The following is a 26,062-nucleotide window of genomic DNA, read 5'->3' on the forward strand; positions in this document are numbered from 1 at the left end:
AGAGTCTAAGACACATGAGAAGTTCAGGCAATATGAGGTGTGAGATCCAGTGGTGCGGGTTTCATGCTTTAGGGATGTCAGGCACACTCACAGGTTCTCAGCTTGTGTTGGATTCTCAGGAATCTGGATGTTTGCAGGCAATTTTAGAAGAAAAACAATTTTTTTCCATTTGGGGAATCAAAGGAGAAGCTGTTCTGACTGTTATAGGAGTCACTGATAGAACATATATAACCTACCAATAATGTCTTCTACTATATTACTGTCTGGTACAAAGGGATCCTGCTGGATGAACTATGTTTCCTTAGTGGTATCATAATAAAACTAGCAAAGAATAATCAGTCACAGGGCTGATGCTTGTGCTAAATTCACTCTTGGATGTTGCCACCATCTCTAATCTATTGACAGAATATCAGGACACCCCTGGCTACCTCAAGATAATGTTTTTCTCCTTAAAACACCCTAAATCCCTCTCACTCCCAATAGCTTTAAACAGTAGCTCTAGTTCCCCAGGATGAATTGCTGTATTTTTACTCTCTTAGCTGGAAGAGTGTCTCACAGAGAAAATATAATTTCACAGCATATGTGAAACAAATTCTACACTTGGGTCCACCAGTTCAAGCATGAAGTGACTCCAATGAGATTATGCTGGACTAGTTAATTCCAGCGCAGCAAAGTGGCAAATTCAGTCCAGGTTTCCAGGGGACAGCTCTGCATTTTCACTGGTGCTTTCCTCACATACTGGATTTGCCAGATTGTTGCTGAGATATGACCAGATCAGAAACATGCATAGCCTGACCCAACCTCTCAAACACACTGTAAAAATTCTGATCAGACAGAAATCAGATACATGCTCTATAGCTCAAGAGAAACGGAGAGCTCTGGCCAAAGGCATCAGTGACTGTCACTTTTCCAGGCAAAGGCTGCTTTCCATGGCAAGAGCCTAAAGTAAGAAAAGGAGAATCATCTCTGGTTGCTTGGTCTCAGAATACCATTCCTCAGGTCAGTCTGTGTGATATTAGAGTCAGCCATGAAGCTGGGGATTGTGTTTAGGAATGGATGATGTTCTCACATACTACCATCTGGGCCAGTGCCCCCTTGCTCTGCTTTGTATACAAATTACACAAACATAGAGTCAACTTTCTATTCAGAACCGGAGGAACACATCTGGGAAGGATGCTGAAGCTGGCAAACAGGCAAACACGAGCAGTAAACCAGTTGCTTACTGCTCTGCAAGTCAAAGCCTTGCTCAGGCAGGGCTGCTCTTGAACCCACTGTACACCCCAAGGGCTGCTGAACGCAGAGGGAGAGCCGTGCTGCTGGAGGTTGGCTGGCTGGAAATGTAGAGCCCCCTGAGAGCCTTGGAGCTGCACGTTTGTTCCGTGGTTGCTCCCTCATCTTCTACATCTCCTTCCACCCATGAGAGGCACTCCTGGATCTCTTGGTCTAGCTCCAAGTCCCCATCACCATCAGAGCAACTGTCAGTATTATAATCGATTTCTTCCACACAAGGAGGTTCATCATCAGTCTCCAGGCTGCTGCTGCTGCAGCTTCTGCAGAGAAATCAGAGGAGAGATTGGTCGTCATCAAAGGATGGTGTGTTCTCTAGGGGTAAGAGCAAGTAACAGGGCAATGTGTTTCATGGGTTCAATCCTGGCCCTGCCAATAAGGCATAAGCAGCACTAAGCAAGATCCTCTTTGTGCATGTTTCACCATCTGTAAAATGAAGAGTGATACTTCCCTACCTCACAGCAGATACGATTATTATCACTATTATTGCTATAGCTTATGCAAAAACTGAGTGCTTCAGATACAGACAACTCCATTCTTGCCTTCAGGTAGTAACAAGGTTATAGAAGCTGAAACAGCTTCTAAAGGAGGAGGTATTCAGTTTCCAGTAGGCTGCAGGTTTAGTCAACATCCACCTTGCTGTAGTTCCACGCTTAGCGTAAGGCCTAATTAATCCAGGTGGTTGAAGTGCTTTGGCAGCTTTTCCTCCTGCTCTGTGCAAGCTTAGGACATTGCTAACAAGAGGCAGCACAAACAAAAAATAGAGGCATTAAGGTCTTCAAGCACACTGGCTCCCAGGAGGGCAGAAATAGCAGAACTTGTTTTTTGGAAGGAACACGGAAAAGGCTTTGACAGCACAACTTGCCAAGGAACAGCCAAATTCAGAGGCCCACTCTGAATGGCTGAGACTCTAAATGGATGTCAGAAGGGCAGGTTACACCACCTTACTTACAGGAATGGTTCTGGACTTGCTTGACACATCCACTTTCAATACATATTGTATTAGGTTAGTCTAATGCAATATTTATGGCAGAATTGTAACCACCAGACCAAATGGCTCTGGGGCATAGGGTCTGTCTTTTACCTAGCTGCCTAGTTCCATTTTGGCCCTTAGCCCAGGAGGGCAGCCAGGTAATTTTGGGGGATTAGAAAGAAGCCTGTGGTTTCAGTGCTGCCTGGGTCAGAATCCAGATGAACAGTGGGTCAGATACTGAGTGTTACACCTCCAGGTTAATGTTTGCAATCAGACTCAAAGCAGGGAAATTTATTGCTTTGGGGAACTGGGAAAGGAATAATAATCTCCAACCACTGGGCCAGAGTTTCTAATTTGTCCCAAGTTGGGAAGAATGAACAACTTGGCAGATGGACCTTATGCAGCTTTAATGTGTGGCCTCCTCATTTACATGTCAGTACCCAGAATAATCTTCCAGCTTTCATCTGCTTCACAGCAATGCCAGCATCTCAGGTTACAGAGCACAGCATAGGTGAAAAAAACCTTCCTTTGGGTGGAGTGATTCCTCCTCTCTTCTGCACTCCAAAAAAGGTGTAAGATTTTCCTAGCTTTCCTAGCTTTGAGACTCCAGATCTTAAGTATACACAGATTGCCCTGCAAGCAGTGTCAACCCACTTCTCCTTCTCTGGCTGATCTCTGGCTTAGTTTACTTCAAAGGCTGGGTATAAAGGATTCTCTGAAAGCTTAATAGAGCTGTACAGCTTAAAAATAAATACAAGAATAATTATGCACTTTTACAGTTCCTGGCTCCACTTCAGTCTGCTCAGAAATCTGGGTCAGGAAGAACTCATACTGAAAATGAATATGTGACATGAAACAAAGCAAACCAATGAGGACAATCCTCCCACCACAAACAGCAACAAGCATGGTCTCTATTGAGTTTGAACAGTGGGTTTTCTTCCTTTCTTTTTTCATATGCAGGCATGGCATGAATTACCATGACACCAAGTACCTATGATAATATTCAAAGCTGAGTAAACTCAGGGGAACTAGATTTTTCATTTATAAGCTCTGCTCTTGTGGCTTTGCAATTAAAAAGAACCAAAGCATATCTACTTTAATATTATGCTGGTATGTTTGGGAGGAGCTGCTAATGCCAGTGGGACTGAGTGTTATCAGCCACCCAGCTCACTGATACTTTACAGATGGAACAATTCAGTTTGCAACATGGGAACTGAAGGTCAAACGTTTGCACTAACAGGATAACAATTAAAAAATAATCCTTATTATTAATTGAAGCTGGGAAACTAAGCAACAGATATTTTTCTGATTTTTTTTATAATCTAAATGATTCCAGGACTGGATTTCAGACAAAAAGGGGGAAATAGCACAAAAGCACTTTACTGTGGAAGAGAAATCTGGGAGGCAACAACCAGAGAATGAACAAGAAAAAGACACAAACCTGGTGCTTCCTTACATTGCAGACTGAACTAATGGTCTTGATGAAGAAAGTATTTACTCATAAAAACTTCATAATACACTTCAAAAGCTCTCCCTTCCCAGATGAGTGCTGTCATGTTGCCTACATACAGTCCACAAAACACCGGGACCAAGCCAGTTCAATATGTGGGCAGGTATTTTGCAGAAAAAGGTTCCCCCAAAAATGAGAATGTTCCCAGACTATGTTTAGAAGTTAGGAAAGAAGATTTTATTCATGGTTTGTTCTGCCCTTCGGTCCTTTGCTGTGACAGTGAATGAGCAAGCCAATTAGCACTCATCTTAGTATTGGATTCTCCAATACAGACCGATACCCACTGGATCGATGCCACCACCATAAATCACATAATGAGCTACCAAACAGCAAATAGATGGTATCAGCTTCCTCTCTCTGCCCGTGCAGGGTGTAATCACGCTGATGACTTAAAAGTTGAAAGGCTCTTTATCACACTACCAACCTCTACAAACCAGCTACATCTCTCTACTGTGTAGAATCTTCCTTCCCAATAACCCAATTTCTGTGAGAAGCCTGAAAATGCTTAATGATACAAACGGACCAGTTCACACCAGTATGTTAGAGGTTCTCCTGAAAAAGGGAAGATGGCAGCACTCAGCACGATGGGGAGGCAGCTGGGGTTCCACTAACAAAGCTGCCATTACATGCTGCTTCTCCACATCACAAAGACAATCTCCTTTAGGAGAAAATGCAAGTAGTAAAACATGGGAATGAGCAGAAATGCCAACATCTAGACTGCTGCCTACCACTGCAGAAAGCACACCTTTCTTTTCCAACAAAAACTTCTGGAGATTTTGTTAGGGACAGATTCTTGATTTTCATTTTTTTTCGTTTTTAATTGTTTGTTTATTTAATCTGATCTGTTAAAACTGGAAAATAATTTCCACCCCTCAAAAAAACCTAAAAACCGAACAAAACCCAAAATAAGAAAAAACCCAGAGGGATGAAAGAAAGATACCAAAAAATGTCTTACAGAAGGTAAACAATGAGAAAAAACAATGACATTACACTAGGGAACTCCAAGACAAATATAGTCTACAAATATCAGTGAACATGACCTCAGTAGAGAAGAGGGGGAGGGAAAGCTGGTAAAACGTCTATAGCCAACAGCCCCCCCAACTGGTCCAAGAAAACACGTACATATTTTGGTTAATCTATTAATTCTAAATTTACATCCTCGAAGCTCTCATCTATTCCAGCCGATGGGAGCCACAACAGCAATTTGCAACTTTATGATGTGATAAATAGAATTTCTTTGTTTTGATTTTTAATTTGCATAATTATTGAGATATGACTTGATCTTAATTAGTTCTCCTTTTGTATGTGGGTGTGTTTGTTTGCTTGGTTTTGGAAAACAAGCAATTTTTGGTGCCCTGTAGAACGATTCTGTGGGCTTTTATTGCTGGCTTAGCAAAACGAAAAGAAGAGAACCCTCTTTATATATCAACATAACCAGAGCTTTCTGGTATGACAAGGAAAAACTTTGAGGTGCTTCCTGCAAACCCCTCATTCTAAGGCAGCCTTCCTGTCTTAGCAAGATCACTGCATAGCTGCACATAAGACAGTCTCTGATAGTGGTTGTTAAATTATAGCACGTGGAGATGAGTTTCTTCTATCCATAATTCTCCTTCACTTCTGTTTACAATTCCAGGGCATGGAGAAAAACTAGAGATGTCCTAAGTAATTTCTTAGGACTTTTCACTCACATTTTGCCAGTATGGTAGGTCACTCACTCTCTTTATAGTCTACTGACTAGGTCAATATAGAATGCATTTTATTTTTTCTGCTGGAAAGAACAGCACTGACAACTGTCCCTCTTTAAGAAGTTTTCATCAGTTACAGCATTAGTCTGAAAGAAGGCTGTGCTTCTTCTTCATTCAAGTAGGGACTGAAGAACTCAGAATGTTTCCTGACCAAGTTATCACCTGTCTAGAAGGGAAAGAACTCAGAGATGCTGCTCTCTCTGCAGTGAATTTTCTTTCTCCCCCTTTTTCTTTTTTTTTCTTTTTTACATTAAAATTCCACCTCTGTCAAGGAATCTAGAAAGGTGTGTGGTCTTGCACAGTTTTGCTTTTGAGGATTCTATATGTTTTATTAAAAGTATTTAAGAGGAACACTGCTTCTGAAGTCTTGTAATGAATCTAAAATGAATCTTAAGCAGATACATTTAAAGTTATCCCAGAGTACAATTCTGCCTTTAATAGCTTCATAAAGTAGTATTTTAGGACATAAATGGCACAGATATGATGCTTTTAGGTAATTACACCTGTAAGAAATACATAACAGCAACAAGATGCCAATAAAGAAGGGCTTTAGCCTGCTCCTTTCTATCTTGATTTGCTTGCCACAAGGTGTGGTACACACCTTGTAATTATTTTCCAGTTTCATCTCTTCAATTCAGGATTTCCCCAGACAGCATTCTGACTTTCCCTTCTGCCTGAGAAAAGCCAGACAAGGCTCTGACCTCACCAAAGGAGGGAATCAGCTATGCACTGATGCAAGTTGGCTCCAGCTTCAAGAACTATTAGGTTCACCTCCTTTGTTGACACACAGCAAACAGTAATGATACAATCTTCATAGGCTCCCATGAGATTTCCCTTTCTAAAGACTCTTTGTTAAGGACTTTTGCATCATTGAAAATCTCCTGAGAAAATGCCTGCTCTGGCCGAGGCAATGCCAGGTACCCTGGCTTTCAGGTCACCATGGCCCATCCTTTCCTGAACAATATGAACATAATAAAACTCTGCTTTGAATTCTGTTTGCTATGGCTTAGAGATAATTGGTCTTATTTGGAGTGCAAGTTGGTTTGTTTTTTCCTTTCTTCTGCAAGTAGCCAAAAGAAAGGTGTGATTCATTGCTAAGACTCATACTAATTAGCTTTACAGGAGTTCCCCAGATAATTGTAGGTTGAAATATTTATAATTTATTTGGCCAGATTAAAAATGGATGTCTCGTCCACCAGTTTGATAAGTTAAGGAACATGGGGCTTTATCATTTAGAGAGAAGGAAAGACACCATGTAAATAACAGGACAGCATAAAGAGCATGGAACAAGGTGACTCCCGGCCAGTACTGTCCCCAAATGCTCATTCAGGCTTGCAATAATTTAGCCCTGGGCAGCATTCTACTTGCATCTAGAAGAAGCTCTCTTGGTCTTCTCAGACCACACAAAATAAATTAAGGTTGTTTTGAACAAAACACAAGTAGGACTGAGAAACATGGCAAAAAACCCATTCTCCTTATTGATGGCTGACGACTGCTGTAAGGGCAGGGGAGATGTTGCACCTCTCATTACAAGAGGTGGGGAAGCTAAGAAGCCTTGTATGAATATGAAATACTGCATTTAATTGAATTACATCTTGGCATTGATACAGCTTTGATGTTTCTGTGAAAGACAAGTTTGTATAGAGGACAAGCTGGCATTTTTCTCCCATTTGAAGGACACTAGTTTGACATTGCATGGCATTCCTGGATTTCAGATAGTTCAAATCCAGGCATGTTTCTAATGCTAACCAGTAAAATCCACACTGGCTTTAAACTAACAGGATGGAAAAGCTGATGACCAGCCAAAGGTTGTGTATTTGATCTTATGAACAATTGTTCATTTCTTCTTGGTCAACCAATCTATGTAACAGTGCAGCACTAACATCTTAAGCATTTTTATAGCCATAGGCTTCTAAGTATTAACAAAACTGCATCAAGCAGATACAAGTCATCCAAGAAATGGAGCTATGACAGGTTGTTCAGACCCCAAATAAACACAGAAAATAAGAAATGGGTGACATAAAATAGATAGGATAATATCCATTCAGCAGGCAGCACTATCAGTAGCTTGGATTTGACTTTGAGTATAAGAATCAAAAGAAATGCTTCCAGACCAGGTAACAATTTGACTTTCCACAGCTTAAGTTTCCTGAGAATTATGAGCAGTCAAGTCCCCTCTATATGGGAAGGTATTTATGGAGACTACCAGAATTAGTAAACTGAATAATGGAAGAGTGGCTAAATACATGATTTTGAAAGTGTTTGGGAGCTTTTCTCAGTGACACTACCACCAGTAATTTCTTCTCAAAATGATAATCATATCATTGATGATACTTAGCAGTCCAGCCACAGTAATACAGGGAGATTATTGAAATCCTTGTAATTGCATTTGGGTGCTTCCAGTAATTGAGATATTGGTACTCTGGAGGGAAAAGAAATGCTGAAAGATTTTGGCTTAGATGCTGAAAATTTGTACTGCTGAGGATAAATACTGTAAAGCCAGGTTCTCCTGGGTTCTTTTTTCTTTGGTGTTGTTTCATAAAATTCCACTGACTTTACCCAAGTTTTTTAATTGGTTCTATATATTTAACTTCAAAAGTCCAAGTTGCATGTTTATATATTCTTTAGTTTCTCTGAGTGACGTTAAGGATATAGAATTTCAAAAGAAAAATGTTTAAGAGTGGCAAGACATTTCTAGATTGTGTTTTAGTTACATATCAGTTTTCTGTACAGATTATTTTTCGGCTTGCTTGCACACCAGATGACAGACAGACACCTGCCTACCTAACTGAACTGGTCACTGCTATAAATGACTCAGTTTCAACCAGTACACCCCTTGGAGGAGAAAGCAACCTCTTGGTTGCTAGCTCTTCTTTGTGAAAATCTATCTTTAGCTGAAAACCACTCTGATGTTCCAGAGAATCTCTGATAGCTGTGTGTATGTAAACAGGTCTACAAGTACAAAAAGTAAACAATCATCCCTTATCTATATTTCCTTATAGATAGGGAAGATACACATATATGTATATACACACACACCCACACACCTACACTTCCACACAAATTACATGGTTTGCTCTGCATTCAGAGCACAGTTTTCATTGCAAGACACGGGTCTCAGGAGATATTCCTACTGCTGGCTGAGAGATAACAGTAGATGATCACTGAACCTTGATGCTATTGCATTTAAGTGGAAGCAGTTTCAGGGAAGGAGCTGGCTACTGACCAAGGCCAACCAGTCCTTTGACTCCAGTCTTCAGGTGAATGGTTACACAGCAGCAGGTCACCTGGAGGAGGATTTAGATCATCTGGGTAGACTTGAGATGTATTAGGATGATCAATAAGGAGGCAGAAATGACCAGGACTAAAATATTGAGCTCTGGTAAAAAGAATGATTCTGGTTTTTAATGTCCAGAGAGAGAAGTAATGGTGCCATGTGGGGGTTCAACAGCTGGTTTACCACTGAAATCTGCTTTGAAGGAAAGCCAGGAGCCAAAACATAGCTTAAAGGTACAAAAAAACAATCACCTCCTGCAGTATACTGAAAGCAATAATTTAAGGCTATCATGATGACAAAGCACTGAAGCCTGAGAAGTTCCAGATGACGGACATCAGTCAACACAACCACTTCTCAAGGTAACTTCATCTCTCCAGGGTCCTATGTTTTGACAGATTTCTTGAAATAATTGCAACACAAATCTGCACAATCATTATCATCCTAAAAGTTATACATCTCATTCCAGGGATGTTCTTCATAACTGTATTGAGAAACTTCCCTTAGTGTAAAAAGTTTTGAGACTAATATATACCACATCCTATCCTGTGGAAAATGTGTGTATAGTTAATATAATTAGGAAAGAGTGAGACAGTGTGTGTGTGCCCATAAGGAAAACAAGCTGAGAAGGAAAGGTCAGATAAATCTATCTTGCCTTTAAAGTAAATTGAAGTGGGCCTTATAGCAGAAATATCTAATAAAGTATGTGTGATCATAGGTAAATTGATAATAGATCCAGGTTAAAACTTTAGCCTCTGCCCTCATCCTAAATCTTTTACCAGACATAATGAGATTCAAACAAAACAAATCTGAGCACTCACGTTCAGTAAATTTCAAAACATTCTGATCAGTTATGTTTTTAACACCATATGGAATCAAATCCTAAACCTTGCTTAACCTCACTCATTACACAGCTGATTTGCATATGCTTTGGACTCTATTAAGGACAACAAAAATTGTCAGCTATAGCATATAAGTGGCAACTCTTGCTAAATCCTTGATGTTGCCAAAGCCCTGCCAGATGTTTCATGAAGAACAGCAAATATTTCATTATGCTCTCCCTGCCTCCGAAAATCTGCCTGTCAGGAACTGCAAGGATGAATTTTAGTGGTTTAGCATATGAGAAAAGCAGCAGGCATGGAGGGCTGACACAAACACCACACACCACCTTCATCCTACGTGAGAACTCAAACAGGTTTTAAAGGGATTCTTTGTGCCAGAAGGACCAGCCAGGAACATGTGACTCATGGTAAACGCAAGAAAGAGTAAAAACAACAACCATTTGCTGTGATACAAGGAGATGGCATCACTTTGCAAAAAGGACATGGTAAAGCACATACACCAGAAGGCTGTGCTGCCATTCAGAGAGACTTAGACAGGCTGGAGAGTTGGGCAGAGAGAAACATGATGAAATTCAACAAGGGGAAGTGTAGAGTTTTGCATTTGGGGAAGAACAACACGATGTCCCAGTATAGGTTGGGGGCTGACCTGCTGGAGAGCAGTGTAGGTGAAAGAGACCTGGGGGTCCTGGTAGACAAGAGGATGACCATGAGCCAGCAATGTGCCCTTGTGGCCAAGAAGGCCAATGGCATCCTGGGGTGCATTAGAAAGGGTGTGGTTAGTAGGTCAAGAGAGGTTCTCCTCCCCCTCTATTCTGCATTGGTGAGGCCGCACCTGGAGTATTGTGTCCAGTTCTGGGCCCCTCAGTTCAAGAAGGACAGGGAAGTGCTTGAAAGAGTCCAGCGCAGAGCTACTAAGATGATTAAGGGAGTGGAACATCTCCCTTATGAGGAAAGGCTGAGGGAGCTGGGTCTCTTTAGTTTGGAGAAAAGGAGACTGAGGGGTGACCTCATCAATGTTTTCAAATATGTAAGGAGTGAGTGTCAGGGAGATGGAGTTAGGCTTTTCTCAGTGGTGACCAGTGATAGGACAAGGGGTAATGGGTGTAAATTGGAGCACAGGAGGTTCAAGTTGAATATTCGAAAAAATTTTTTTACTGTAAGGGTGACAGAGCCCTGGAACAGGCTGCCCAGGGGGGTCGTGGAGTCTCCTTCACTGGAGACATTCAAAACCCGCCTGGACACGTTCCTATGCGAAGTGCTCTAGGTGGCCCTGCTCTGGCAGGGGGGGTTGGACTAGATGATCTTTCGAGGTCCCTTCCAACCCCAAGGATTCTATGATTCTATGAAGAGTTGTCATTGCTACAATAGATCTCCTAACACTTTTCTGGGTTCCTGTTGTAGGTCTTTAATAATGTTTCAGCTGTATAACAGAGAGATGATGTTTTCAAATTAAACCATTTGTAGTTTGTAGCAACTATCAATTCCCAGCAGAGTACAATTTTTAAAATCTCTGTTGAAATGAGTATTTTCTGAAAACTTTATAAAAATCAATTTCCAAATGCCTGCCAAAATGTTCTGTGTGTCTTACTTGAAAGTTGGAATTACATTTTCTCTACTTTTTCTGTGTGTGTGTTTATACAGGCATATATAAATTCCCAATAAAATCCTTACTGGAATATTAGCACATCACAGAAGCAAGGTTATTCTGAGTGAAAGCTGAAGCAGCATCAACTGACAAAATATTCATTTAATCAAAATAAGACATGTATTTGGATAGATGGGGTGAAACACAGCACGGCTTGCAGAGCAGTGAAACAATCACTTCATGGAGAACCACCCTGAGCATCCCTCTCTGATTTTCAATCAAAAATGATAAAAGGTCAGTTCCTGTGTGAAGAGTAAATGACTGAAAAGATAGATCAGATTGGGCATCAAGGGAAAATTTAATCATGAGGTTAAAACACTTGTGTTTGAAAGATAGAGGTTCTGCACTCAATGGGCTTGCAGTCACTTTGGGGAAACTGCTTTTCCTTCCTTGCCCCAGTTCCCCAATACCATGGACACAAAAGGCTCCATCATGCTACCTGAGTGGCAAGGTTATGGGTTATGGCATGGGGGCAGAGCCAAGGTGAGTCTGAAGCCTTCCACCATCCTTCTGTTGCTGAATGAGCCTGCAAAGCTATTTGATTGTCTCACCAACATAAATGCTTTTCTCTCTGCTGAAAGCAGTAAGAAAATAGGTGCTTAATAACCTCAGTGGGTCTGGTCCAAAACCTCCTCTCAGCAAACCAGGACTTCAGTAAAGAAAATGGCAAATTTCCAGGTCTATTAGGGAAAAAAGTGAGTGTTCATGATTCTGCCAGACAGGAACGTAGAGTTTAGCTGGAGGAATGATGAGGATGTAGGACTCCTGCTGACATCAGGAGGAGAGAGAGGTGCTCAGTAATACCAAGGATTAGCTGCTAGGTCATATTTCAAAGAGAAATGTTGTAATTCTTGCACTACTGAAAACTGACGGGGAGATTATTTAGATGGGGAAAAAGTTGTCACAAGATGCTAGATTTTCTGCACCCAGTCTGGACAGTGATTTGAAGCTGCCCAGATAATCCATCTAGTAGAGAAAGCCAGCTATCTACCTTGAGGGAAAGGCTGGAGACTTGTGTATATTGGTTCCACTGGATCTGAAAACCTCATTAGTCAGGAAATCTTGTATTTCCTGGTATTTGCCCTTCTATTTGTTTTCCTAGCTCCCTGTTTTGTGTCTTTGCTTCAGGAAGCTTCTTATTGCACTAAAATAAAGTGACATCTGCTTCTCGTGGTGGGTTCTGTCTTCCAGGAAGTGAAACACCAGGAAAAGACCAGATCATGAGTTGTTCTGCCTCACTATTTGTCCCCCAAGGCATTGAAATCGCCCAAAAAAACTGTATTTGCCAGTATAAACAGCACAAATCCAAGTGCCAGAATGTACACACACAATTTACAGAGGGAATACTTTTGGGAAGGTTTATTCCATGAATGGATACAGGGTTCCTGACTGCTGTGTGCTGTGACAGAATCCCTTCTTCCCCCCTCTCTTTCACATAACAACCACATCATTTTCTCCATAGACCTTTTTGCTGGACCACCTTTGCAATAGTACACCCCCAACAACATTTCTAGTGTCAGTAACACACAGAGCCTTACAAAATACTGCAGGTTATTGAACAACTCAGGCTCTCAGAATGGTGGGGATAATAGCATGGAAGAAGAGGTGCAGCCAAGTCAGATTGCTGCTGACTTTAGCCTGAGTTTGCCAGGCTTACACTGGACTTTCTCCTTTTCTTCACAACCAACCTGCAGATAAACTGTGTCAGATTTAATGGTCCATGATACAGGCAATTCAGTATCAAGGTGAAAAAAGCATCACTGTGGCAAGATGGCTTATCAGCTTACTACAAAAAGCAGCCTATGAAGAAACACTGCCAAGGAGATTTCAGAAATCTATAATTTAGATGTTTCCTTAAGCCTAAAACTTTGTTTCAAAACTTCAAAACTCCTTACAAGCAGACTAGCAAAGCCCAGGACTATCAGAGCAGACATCAGTCCAGATGACAAAGTAAGACACTTCATGTCTAAGGAGTGCTGTGCACAGGAAAGGTACAGGAAGGATGGCAACATTATACAGTTTCATCCTGCCAGGACTAAGAGCAGTTATTATCCAGGAGTTTTCTCAGGGCTATTACACACCATTGCCTACTCACCAATCAGCTTATTCTCTGGGCTTCTCAACAACATGAATTACTTCTAAATAAAAATGCATTTACTTTACATATAAGCTCTGCAGCCTGAAACCCCCCATACTGCTTTCTGGGAACAAGGGAAACAGTCTGATGATTTATCAGAGAAAGGTCTGCCCAAGTGCATGGAGATGCTCTGGCATGTCCCAGCTGAACTGCTGAACAGCATCACTCACCACTCATTTTGCAGGCATTTCTGAGGCAGGGAACAGCCTCACTTTAAATATTGTCACTTTTAGAACAGGAAGCAAAGAATTCCCTAACCAGTGAACAGCCAGCAGAATGATTTTAAAGAATGAAAGACATAAGAAACATGCCCTGCATCAAAACTTGGCAAAGGTACAAGGCCTAGATCCCTAATTCTTAATTGAGTTTTTCTTAATTTCCTAGTAAGGATTGCTGAGCAATAACAGTCACTTCAGCATAATTACAACAGCAGTGAGAACCTACAGAGCTTTCACATCAGCCTTACACACTTTTCCACTGATAGACACTATGGCAATCATGGTGCAAATTCCAGACACTGCTGGAGGAGATATACCTGCTTGTGTAGCTCTTGGAGAGCATGGGGCTTGGGAAGTGGCAGAAGAGGGTCAGGGAGGCTGGAGATATCCCTTTGGCAACCTTTTCTACCTATACTCCTAGCAATGGGTGTCAATGAAAGACAACACAGATCCTGCAAGGTTGCCTGGCCGAGGCACACGTGTACTTACTATAACTGTCTCTTGTAAGTTTAGGATTAAAAAAAACCAAACAACAGAATTAAATTCATTCACACAACCAGGGTTGTAGTAACCTAGGCTGCTGAGTGTGACTGCATTAAGCAAATGGGTAAATTATGCGTCAAAATACCTGTGATGACAGAGGAGCAAAGCCAGGCACCACAAACCAATAGATGTATTCTCCCACCTTCTTGTGCTGCCCTAGACATTTCCAATGCAAGAGAAGTCACTGGAGAGACAATAAAGGAAAAATTCCTGAGCTGTCTTGTCCCTTCTAGTTTTCAAGGTCTGTGCCCTCAGAAGCTGGGCATATTCTTTTCCTATGGCTACTCCCTAGAGTCAGAAAATGCCTAACATTTCACTTCTTACAGAGGGTCTCCTTTGAGATGGATTAACCTAACACTCCTTAAACTCAAGCCTATCATTTTCCTCTGTTGGAAACTTTGAATTTAGATGTCTTTGCTGTACTGGAAAATATCCACTGATAACAAGCCATTATTATTACAAGATATATCCTTGGAGATAGAAACTGGCTGCTGGTAAAGCCTGAAATGAAGGGGAGAAGGAAAACCCAAAAATACTATTCTCACTTAACCTGACAGGGTTTTAATCACTTTCTCAGCATGTTGTACCCAAGAGTCCTCGGATAACTTTCTGTACAAGGCTCAAGTGATGCCTGCCACCTAAAGCACTTGATTCCTTCACAATAACATTAAGCATCATTACTGGAAATGGATAGTGTTGTTCAATGCTAATTTCAATTTTAATTTGGTATTTGAAGTCATTAAAAATATATATAATCTCCTTTTCTCCCCATGAACTAGTATTTGATCCCTGAAGGCAGTATCAAAGGCAAACTAAAAGACAGTTTGTGGTGTCCTTTCTGTGAGACTTTATGAGCTCAAAGTAGAAGCACGAAGTAGATTGAATGATTTACAAAATATATGCCTAATATAAAGCCTGAGATAGCAAGAACTGAAACCAAACACTTTGTGGTAAGGACTGCTCTAAAGTATGAATTTATGTGGGGAGGAGATGTTACAGAATTTATGAGGTTAAAATGCTTGTGCTTCCATTGCTGGGGACCTGCAAACCAGGGATGTTCAGGTCAGAGAGAAAATGAACTGAGCAAAATAAGTCCAGCATATGTCAGATTGACTTTGAGGGGTATCATAAATTCTCAGAGGGTTCAGAGATCAGGATGTTCTGTTTTGTTGCCAGGACACTCAGGAAAAGGACATTCGACTGGGCACTGTGGTCAATAAGGCAGCTAAAGAGAGACGGGGATGGAGCTCCCTCCAGGGGCTTGTGGGGTTAACACAGCAGCACAGGACAGACAAATGTGTAAGGTCAGTCTTGGGCCAGTACAACAGTGCTGGAAAATATTTTGAAATGTGCCATCCATTAGTAGTGTCATCCTATTTCTATTTCTGAAATCTCAACACTGTATTTTCTCATTTACCCATCCAATGTTGCTTCAGCATTTAATTATCTACCTACTGGCCTGGCTTTTTCTGTCATTTCTGTTGCCAGGCCACCAACGATGTGGCCATCAAGGTGAAACAATCTTTGAATTAGGTGATAAATTGCTGGATTTGCTGCAGCTGCTAACATCTTTTAAATGTTTAAACAGTATGATTGTACTCACATCTAGGAGCTGCTTGGTTATGTTTATTTTGGATGAAGTGCTTTGCCATTTCTTAGATGTGTGTTTCAAATATTCATAGATAGCAGGCTACTGAAATATCTTTCTGTAGTATTTATTTATAGAACTTATTTATCAACAGAATCAATTTTTATGTGCCTAGCTGCAGTATTACTTGCTGCCATACCCATTTCTCCCAGACAGTGTCTGTCTATCTAATAATATCCTTCTTCCTGCAACATCTATTCACAGTGTGTCTGTCCAAGGTATCTTCCCTCGTGCACTCGTGGTATCCATCTCTTTAATTTTAACCATCTATCTGCTACATCTAATGCTCATCATCCATCTGAGGCACTTGCTGTATCTCTCCACACCATCTCTTTATCTTCTGAATGGTACCTGTCTCTCCAGAGTGACTCTATCCCTTTCTCTCAGTCACACACAGCACCTGAATGTAAATGGGGATTTTGGGATCACAACCATAGTTTCCTTTTTTTTTGTCAAACTGGGCTTACAAATCACTAATTAATTTCTTTGTTTTGATGGAAAGGATAGATCCAAGAAATGAACTCTGGAAGAGTGTAAGTACCTTTGGGTCAAAGACTCTTTACCAGGCTTAAGCACTTCCCTGCTGTGTGTGAACTGTTCCCTGCTGTGAGGGCAGGGAGCTGCTCTAAGCTGCTGATAGCTCAGAAACTCATCTTCAAACAAAGATGCTGCAGTGACTATTGCCTCCCTGTTCTCCTCCCCTTTATGCTTTCCTAGTCTCTTTTTCTTCTCCCACCTTTCCTCTCTTCCCTTCCCAAAATGTGTTGCATCCATTCCCCTAAGTTTTTCCCTTCCCACTTGGTATGCTCAGGATGACAAATGAAAGCCCCTTTCCATGAAAATTTTACTGCCAAATAAATATTAAAGCAGGGGAAAATCCATTTGGCTCTGTGTGGTTTACTGGGATCTGCAATGCAAGGCCCAGCACTATAGGGTAAATGGGGTTTCACATCCAATTTACCCACTTCACAGGGCTATGAAGGGCTCAGTGACTCTCAGCTCTTAAGTCTATGATGGGAAGAGATCTCCCCACCAGGAGAACCTGTCTGAACAAGATGGAGAAGGAAATGCCCTCAGGATCAGGAGAGAAAGGACAGTAAAAAATAAAACATCTTCTTGCCTTTTTCGTCCTATTTTTTTCTCACCCAGATTAATCATGACAAGAGCAGTACAAGCACTTCCAGATCACCTGGAAGTGATCAGATTTAGTTAACATGTCAGTAGCATCTGAAAGAAAGGAGGTGGGGAAAAAAAAAAAAAAAAAAAAAAGAAAGAAAGGAAAAAGAAATAAAGTACAGCAACCTGTAACATAAAAAAGAGGGAAGCTTCCATGTGTCTGGTTTTGGTTCCCTGAGAATAGACCCCGCAGTAAATAATTTTCCTTCAGACAGGGCCTGTACGGTTCAATGGCAGAATAAAATATGCATTAATTAATGAACAGCTTTACAGTTTTACAGATGTATTTCCCTTGTCTAGAGCTGCTGGGAAGAAAAAAAGAAAAAAAAAAAAAAGACTGAGACAGGTGCAAAATAAGGCAACATGAATTAACTGATACTGACATGGAAGGAGCAAATGATATTTTCATTGAAGTCAGAAAACTTCCTGACAGTTTATGAACTACAGAAGGGAACAAGATTTCACCCAGAAGTATAGAACATCTGGAGACCTTCTCCAGAACTGTCCAAGACTAGGGACAGGAGATCTCAAAAAATATTTGGGCCCCAGATGAGACAGTGATAGAAATCTGAATTACCTGCCAAGGGCTCACACTGTGGTGGACTGTACACCACTTCTCTGCACCAAAATACCTGGTATGCCTCAGGATTCTTACAATCTGTCTTTGTAGAGGGTTGTAAGATTTCTCTAAGAAATATCTGAAATAATATCAGGATGTAGATATATGATGTAATGAGCATTTCATGGAGGCAAGTGGAAATATTTGGATTTCAGTTCCAGGCCAAAAAGGAATATTTGAATTATTTTTTTAGAGACTCTTATCCCAACCTGCCCAGCAGTTTTACACATTTTTGGCAAATTGCTGTGCATATTTTCCATCCCACCACAGTGTGCTAAATCTACATGTTCTACCAGCTATGACTAGGTTTGTGCCTCAGTTTCTTCATGGCAAAGGATGGGGGTAACTGCTCTCAGGAGTGACTTTCAGCCACATGATGACCAGTCCTTAGGCAAGAAAGTGAGAGGAGTCAGCCTGCAGGAGGGATGGCAAAGGAATAACCCATCCTTCCCTTTCCTGTTGTCGTTAGGACTACTTAATAGAGTTTTAAACATGCAACAAAAATGAAAGAGACAGGTGCTGTGATAATTAAAGCTGAGGAAGTTTTCATGCAGAAGCAAGCCATGAACATATCAATAAGTCTACAGGAGATGCCTGATGTTAACATCCTAAGCAAGTTACTGCCATGCCTGGACACATGGCAAAGATCATAGCAAGAAACAGAAGTGGAAGATGGAAAAGAGTGAATTATGAGAACAGGGGTCAGCTGCTCAAAGGTTTTGCCCAAATGTCTTTCCTCATGTTCACCTAGATCATGGAGTGAAGACGAAGTATGCACTGGTTGAAAGAGGATGTAGAGACACTCCAGAGGTAGGATCAGAAAGAACAATCCATCTCGCCTGACTGGGCCATATAATTTACTCATTGGGAGCAGATGGGTTATGAGGCCTGCCATCAGTGATGAATTATATTCATGATAAGTCATCCCAGCTAATGAGGATCCATTATCATTAGCTGCTAAGGAAGAATAACGACTTGCTAGGACAGAGTGAGGGTTTCAGAATTTCCAGGGAGAAAATTCTGGGCTGGTAGCCACCTGGCAATTGAATTTCTAGGAAACTGAAAACTTTCCAAGGTGGATACCTTCTGCTTACTTCAAGTTTTAGCTTTTAATTTCCTTGAGCAAGTTCAGGAGAGGGAATTTAAGAAGAGATGGAGGAGAAGGAAGCAAAATAAAATAGTAGTAACTGTGTCTGGTAAGAATGTGATTAAATCAAGGTCTCACTCCAATGACACTGCATTTAAAAAAACTTTGCCTATTAAGTAGTTGTAATTAAACTACAATTAAACATGTATTTATATCATCATTTCCTCCCCTTCACAGCTGTTTCCACCTCCTATTGTTGCTGTCTCTCTGCCAAAACCTTAGAATTTAGCACAGGGGAATTCACATTTCCTGGGACTTTCCAGCAGAGATATCATGGGTACAAGGTCTGAGACTCTCCCCATGGAGAGCTGCTCTTTTCAATCTGTGTGTGGAGAGAGATGCAGTTGCTGCTGTGATTAACTAGATCTGAGGATAAGGTGGTGTGGGGCAGAAATATGAATGAAGGGAACTGGGTGTCTCTTCTCCTCTCATAGGCATTTGAAAAGGTGTATTTTCCTCTTTTTGAAATTTCTTTATATTTGGGCTACAAATAAGGCTATTCTTCCTGCCTTTGAAATGAGTGTATTTTCTAAAGCCCCAGATCTTTTTATTGCATCATGGCTGTGCTTGTGCATTGTTGTTCATGACACGGAGCAAAAGAGCTCACTTAACCTAAACAGTACCTGTAAGTGAGAGTTCAGAGCTGGGAATAGAATTCTTGAGCTCTCTTTTCAGCTTCTGACAAATCATAGAATCTTTCAGGTTGGAAAAGACCCTTGGGATCATCAAGTCCAACCATCATCCCTACTCTTACAAAGTTCTCCCCTAAACCATATCCCCCAACACCACATCTAAATGACCATTAAACACATCCAGGGATGATAACTCGACCACCTTCCTGGGCAGCCTATTCCAGTGTCTGACCACTCTTTCTGTGAAAAGTTTTTTCCTAATGACCAGTCTAAACCTACCCTGTTGCAGCTTGAATATTGACTAACTTCACTGTGTCTCACTTTCCTTTACTTGCAGCACTGAGCTACCAATGCATAAGAACCTTTTAAAGTTCACTGCAGTTCTGAACAATTGGGTCAGGGAAGTCTGTTTTTAGAAAAACTCAGAAGGTTCCAGTTATTTCACATGAAAACTAGGTTCCTGTTAAGAATCCGAAGGTGCTAAGTAAAGGAGAGGAATGCAGGGAGAAACAAAAGAATAAATAAACAGCTAAAGGTGGAGTGATAAAAATGAGGAGATGAACATATATCACAGCGCAAAGGATGCCTGGGGCTGACAAAAGCAAACCAGCTTCTCTGCCCTGCCTTCCTCCTCACCAAAGATGATGGAAAACATCTCCATTTGTACCTCTGCTATCACATAGCTCTAATTAAAGGACTAGAGAAATACCACCGTCACCCTCATCTGTTTGTGTTCAGTTGCTGAAAGGACACCATGCATCTCCCTGACAGCAAGTCATTACAGCTTCGTATAAGCACCCCTCCTTCCAGCAGAACTATTGAGCCCTCTGTTAAATACCTCAGACGAGACCCCTGCTACATTTCTGTTACTCGAGGGAGGTGAGCCATGAAGCTTTTATTATGGGAAATCACTGCTGGTAGAAAAAGGGACACTGATGGAGGAGAGACTGCTAGACGTGCTAGCAACATGTCAAAAAAGATCCACAGCAAAGGAGAGAATACATCTGTATGCAGGTGGGGTGCCCAGAAATGCATATGGGCTCAATATAATATCATCTAAAATAATAGCAATAATAAAAAAGTCCTCATTATTGAAAAGCAGTTCAACAGATCTGATTGGTTACCAGCAATTTCATCTGTGTTAAAAGCATAAGTTGTATTCTACCTCCCCTCCCCTCCTTATGCTCCTTCAGACATTTCTATTTTCTCCTTGAATAACTGGTCTCAGGAAAATCTTTTTGCCAGGTATAAGGGAAAAAGAACAGGACAGGCATCTTAAGCTTGATTTTCTGATGTGACAGTAGCCAGCCTGATCTGGTGTGATCTGTCATGTCAAAGAATATAGATCCATCTCCAACTCATAATTTGCTTCCAAACCTTGCTTTAACCTACAGACCTCAGTTCTACTTCCAGAAATAGGAGACAAAAGCAATACTACTGGAGTGACATTTATCAGGGGAAGGACCGGATATTTCTTTCCCTGAAGACTCCTACTCTGGATTCACGGTTTATTTATCAGTTAGTTCAGCAACACCATTCATTCATAAACAATCTCATCTTAATGGTATTCTTTCCACAGCTTGGATTTTCACTTGGTAAATCAAAAGGTTGAAAACCCCCAAAGGCTCTCGTCACCCACCATTCCCCCCCCACAGCTCTGTGGCTCATATCCCTTTTAATCAGGAACCAGTGAAAGAAATGCCTTTTTTTTAAGGTACATGAACTTCTGCCCATTCTCCCTTTGGCAACCTGCTGCCCACAGAGACATTCCATTGAGTCCATGATTACTTTCAGTTTGAGTTAGCTCAACTTCGAGGTGCAGTCAAAGCAGGCAAATAACTGTCACAGGTCAAAGCCCAAAGCCTTCCCCTCTCTTTAATGGCTCTGCGAGTGCCTTAGGCTTTTTGTTTTCACTTACAGTGAACTCAAGTCTGCCAGTAATTTTGTTCTGCTATTAGGCAGATGGGATAATGTGAACAATTACCAACTCTGTGTGCAGTCTCTGCCTTTCTACTTAAATGTAAATACATCTATTTGCAATCATGGATGGCCTTCAACCCCCTTACAAGATACCCAAGACAGATCTTTTAGAAATGAGGCTCAGACAACAGTCTTCTGAACAGCTGGGACCCAGTGCCTACCAGCATGGATGGAACACTTTCTGTTAGTGCAAGGCAAGCCCTTCATGTGTCCCTGTTTGTCACACATCTGTCAGCCACCAGATCCAGGCTGTGCACTGCAAATACCATGTGTGCAATTGCAGCCTAATTCACATCCGGAATTGAATATTCATGATATATGTGAATATTCACTCTAATACTGGCTTTGGTTGACTTATTGGAATCAAAATAAGACCTGGGCAGATTCAAAATATCAATAACTTCAGCATCTCTTACCTTCTGCATTCATTTGCACTACAGTGACAGACAGCAGCTAACAACACTCCAGTTCAAGGGCTGTTTTCTTCTCAGTGGCCCACTAGACATAATTTTACACTCAAAGAGCATGACCAAAAACTACTGATAGGGATAACTGTTTTGTTGTTGCCTTAGCCATGGCAGGAATAAGGACCTAGTTACTAGCAAAATGCAGATCTTCTCTCTGAAATCACAGCATCGAGGAGAGCTGTGAGGAGGAAGAGAACAGAACAGAAATCCTATGAGAGCAGAGGTAGAGGACTAGGAGACATTATCCTTCATTCAGAATGCAGATGAGTTTGCCAAGCAGGAAGGGAAATGGAGAAAAGGTGTCTGATGCATCATGTCATCTCTGCTGTCACTCACACACTTTAATTACCCTTAAATCAAGTGCAATAGCTTCCCCAGCCAGCAATACGTGCTGTCTGCCTCCTTATACACATAATAAAGCCTGCAGAGATTCCAGAGACTTCAGCCTTGCATGTCTTGTTGCTCTGATCCTCAGGTTTCTTTTAGCATAAAATCACCTGAAAAGCACTGAAAGGCACAGCCTTACTTCTATAAATCCCTATTCTGCTTGCCAAACCTAGCTGAGTCAATGAATGCCCAAGACTGTGATTTGGATTCTCTTGCAGACTATATTGTGTACAGCTCTTTCCATATGTCAGCATGTACTTGGTATGCTGCTCAATACTCCAGTCATATCTAGCCAAGGATGTAGCCACAGCAGAAAACTTGCAATATTTGTAGTTTATATGAGATTTCTAGGCATGGGGAAAATAAAATAATAATAATAAAAAATTAAAGTAGAAGTCCCAGACACCTACACCTGTCCCCTCCCCAGGCAACAATCAAAATTAGTTCCTCTTAGCAGAATTAAGATAAAGAAAATTTAGATGAGCTCTTTTTCTTTCTTTTCTTTCTGTTACTATCTTCAGTTCTTGGACTTCAGTTTTCTAAATACTGTGCCTTCCCATCCCAGGAAACATGTAGAAAATGAAATACTAAACCATTGTAAAAAAAGAGTGGAATTAGTCTCAGCTAGTTTAGCAACTCTGTCTGAATTAGGCATCTAATCTCAACTAAATTTTGTAGCTACCCTTCAAAGCAATGGAGGGAGAGAACAGGTACATTGTGATCATAGGTAAAGTGAATTGATTCATCATCTTTTAGCAGTGCCTTCGTATCTGTGAACTACCAGCTCTGTTTAGACACACAGATTTTACATCCAAGGTGTTACATTTTGCAAAGCATCATGATGTAAAGCAGGGACACCCCAGTGAGATGTATGAACAGAAACTGATGAAGAGTATTGAAATGGTTCATGCAGAAAGAGATGAACCTAAACTATTAAATCTATATTCCTGCAAAGTTCGGCACCAGGTCTGTCTGAATATCCCGTGTCCCGAATTTTGGATGCATCTCACTGAACTGTGGAAGCTCTAGTGCATACAAAAGATAAGCAGAAAAAACTTGCAGTTTGCTTCTGTATTTGCTTCCTTTTCTCTGTAAAGACAATGAATGTGTTCTGCATTACACATGAGGCAAAGTAAGAGAGATCCAGCTCCCAAAGAGCCAATGTAGGACTAGGCTGGAATATAAAAAGTAGTATGATAATATATTGCCAATACAGAGTTATCCTGAAATTCTCAGCAAATGATGGTCTTGCTAAGAAACATGGGTACTATGCTGGCTCAGTCTTCCAGAATTTTTGTTGTGCCATCTGGTCATGATCCAGAATTCACATTGCCCAGCCCTTGAGAAGGAGAGAAGGGAACAACCATTTTAAGTGGAAGGTGTGGGCTGGATTTTTTAGTTCATTTTGTGAGTAAATGAAATAAGAAAGATGCCACCTGTTTGGGATGCACTTAAAAGTAAAGAGAAAGAAAATTTGGCAAGAATTTGATATTATCAAAAAAAACATACTGTTTAGGTTGATTCCCATCTTGGAGGCATTGACAGGAAGCAAACAAAGGCAGTGGACTGGGAAATCTTTTCTACTACTGATAGAAGAGAAAGTCCATTGGAATATGGGGGTTTAAAAACATAGGAGAACACTTTCTAAAAAAATGAAGACTGTAGAAACTCTGTTGGTTCTTAATGTAATTCTTCTCTTCTTTGTTACACCAAACCCTAGCCCTTTCTCATGCTAAATCTAGTTTAAAACTCTCCTTATGTAAGTCTTGCCAGCTGTTGGCAAAGACTGTCCTGTCCTGCTTGGTCATTTTGTGCTCTTGCCTGAAACCTGAATGGGAAGAGGTGCATTGGGTAAGGATGATGATTGCATTCCTAATACTGTGATGAAGTATTAGGAATTGGGATGAAGTTCAGGCATTCCCAGCACACATACTCCTTACATCTATCTGGTGCTACCATCTACATCACTTTATGAGCTTGTGATTATGTTTAACCCAGATTAAAATAAATACTGCTGTAATGCTAAACAACAAATGGTGAGCATATGACTGCTGACCTCAGGTATGTACCCACAAAAAACAGTAGAAGAGATGTCTACAAAGCATGGGAGGCAAATCAATAGCTCATTTATGATGTGGAAAGCAGTCTGATCCAGCTAGCAAGAACTGACAGAACATAAAGGCTAAATTAATCACCTGGAAGTGGCATGCTAGGCACTGGTTCTGAAATGCTGTTACCTAAGCATCAGCACTGCACATGCCTACTATGTATATGAGGTCCTCTGGTACATGACTAGAATTCTTCCCTTCCCTTTTGTCTTGCTTCTCAGAACCACTGAGCACAGTACATTAAACCAGTGAGAGCAAGGAGCACTCAGCAAATTTAAAAACAATGCCACAGGTAGGTAAATATCTGAGGAAGGAATGAGTTGTCAAGCATCTGCCCCTTGTCTCCTTTGAATATTTTGCTTCTCTTCTATATGCATATTATTTTTACATATGCACGTGCAATAAAGCCTGTTTATCTGTTCTCTCCTTGCTCAATGAATCTCCAAAGCTGCCTGTGCCATAGCTATGATTCATTTCTGAATAATTTCATGAAAGTCAAGCAGCATGCTTCCAGTCCCATACGCTGCTCTGATATTGCTGGGCACTTCATCATTCGGAGGCAATTTTTTCACACTTCCCTCAATCTTCACTCTCCCCTACATGTAAAATCATCACCCCTCTATTTTGACCCCTCAGAGGTTGCAAATCATTTTAAGTGGAGGAAAGGTTGAGCCCCAGCTTTGCTCTTGATGCATTTTGTTTAAGCTGCTCCTGCTGTTGCAACATCTGTCATATCCTCCACAGCAGTGCAATCAAACTGTCAGGGATGACTGAAGTTTTGCTGATCCGATCTGCTCCTTCTGTGATTCCTGTCAGAAGCATCAGGAGGTGGTAGATACAGTTGTGTGCTCTTTAAACAACAGATCTATATTTTTGCACATCAGAGGAACTGCTATTGTTTATTTCTCTCAAGCTCACAAAGCACTCTCTTTGCTTGACAAGTGTGTTCAAATGGGGCTGCAGTCACAACCTATGCTGCACTTCCCAGGCTCTGCTGTGTTCCTCAGACTCCCCAGTTTTACATCCCTTCTTCCCATGTTTAGAGCACATAAACATCTCTCAGTCTTGTTGGTGTCTGTAACTCCAGAACATACCTTGGAAGCACCTGGGAGGAAGTTACTTCTTGGATCCTACATTATTATTAATGAGATAATTAAGCCAAGGAGTTATGGGGGAAGGGAGTCATATTTTAATAAGCTCCCTTCTGGATACTACACTGTGAGTTGCCAGATGAATATTATTCCCTGTTAACACTGGGATCCCTAAAGGATCTGATACTAATTGATATTATTGATACTGATATCACTAATCACTTTGGCTAAAAGATGGGGATGTTCTTTCATCATATGATAAGCAAGTATCTTTGATGTGCCTTAATAACTGAAAGAATTAAGAAAGAAATTATTCCATTTGTGCTCTGTTAATATGCAGCATGTATTTTTAATCAGCTTTCCAGTATGATGCACCTTTTGACTTCTAACTGAAGTCTTAAATCCTTGCTGTGAAATGGAAACTTATGGTTTTAAAATTAATAAAAGGAACTTGAAACCGAGGTATGGCTCTGCTCCATTTATGCACTGGCCTCGTAGCCTATGGCTTTCCCATCAGGGCAGAAAGTCCTGTAATTACAGCAAAGCACCACTGGAAAATGGAACTCAGGATGCCACTGTGCCCTCTTCTCTGATATTTATATTGGCTGGTGACTCCTGCTGTGATGAAAAAGT

General features: G+C 41.0%; 1 protein-coding gene across 1 annotated transcript in view; it reads right to left on the reverse strand.

Annotated features, from left to right (window-relative positions):
* Window positions 1–1,177: 1,177 nt before the first annotated feature.
* AGBL1 (ATP/GTP binding protein like 1) overlaps window positions 1,178–26,062 on the reverse strand; it is a 269,261-nt gene continuing 244,376 nt past the window's right edge. The window contains exon 23 of the mRNA XM_030456954.1: window positions 1,178–1,550. Coding sequence (XP_030312814.1) covers window positions 1,247–1,550 — 304 coding nt within the window. The 3' untranslated portion in view covers window positions 1,178–1,246. The remainder of the gene's footprint in view (window positions 1,551–26,062) is intronic.

The sequence above is a fragment of the Calypte anna genome, chromosome 10, assembly GCF_003957555.1.
Source record: "Calypte anna isolate BGI_N300 chromosome 10, bCalAnn1_v1.p, whole genome shotgun sequence".
NCBI classification, from domain to species: domain Eukaryota; kingdom Metazoa; phylum Chordata; class Aves; order Apodiformes; family Trochilidae; genus Calypte; species Calypte anna.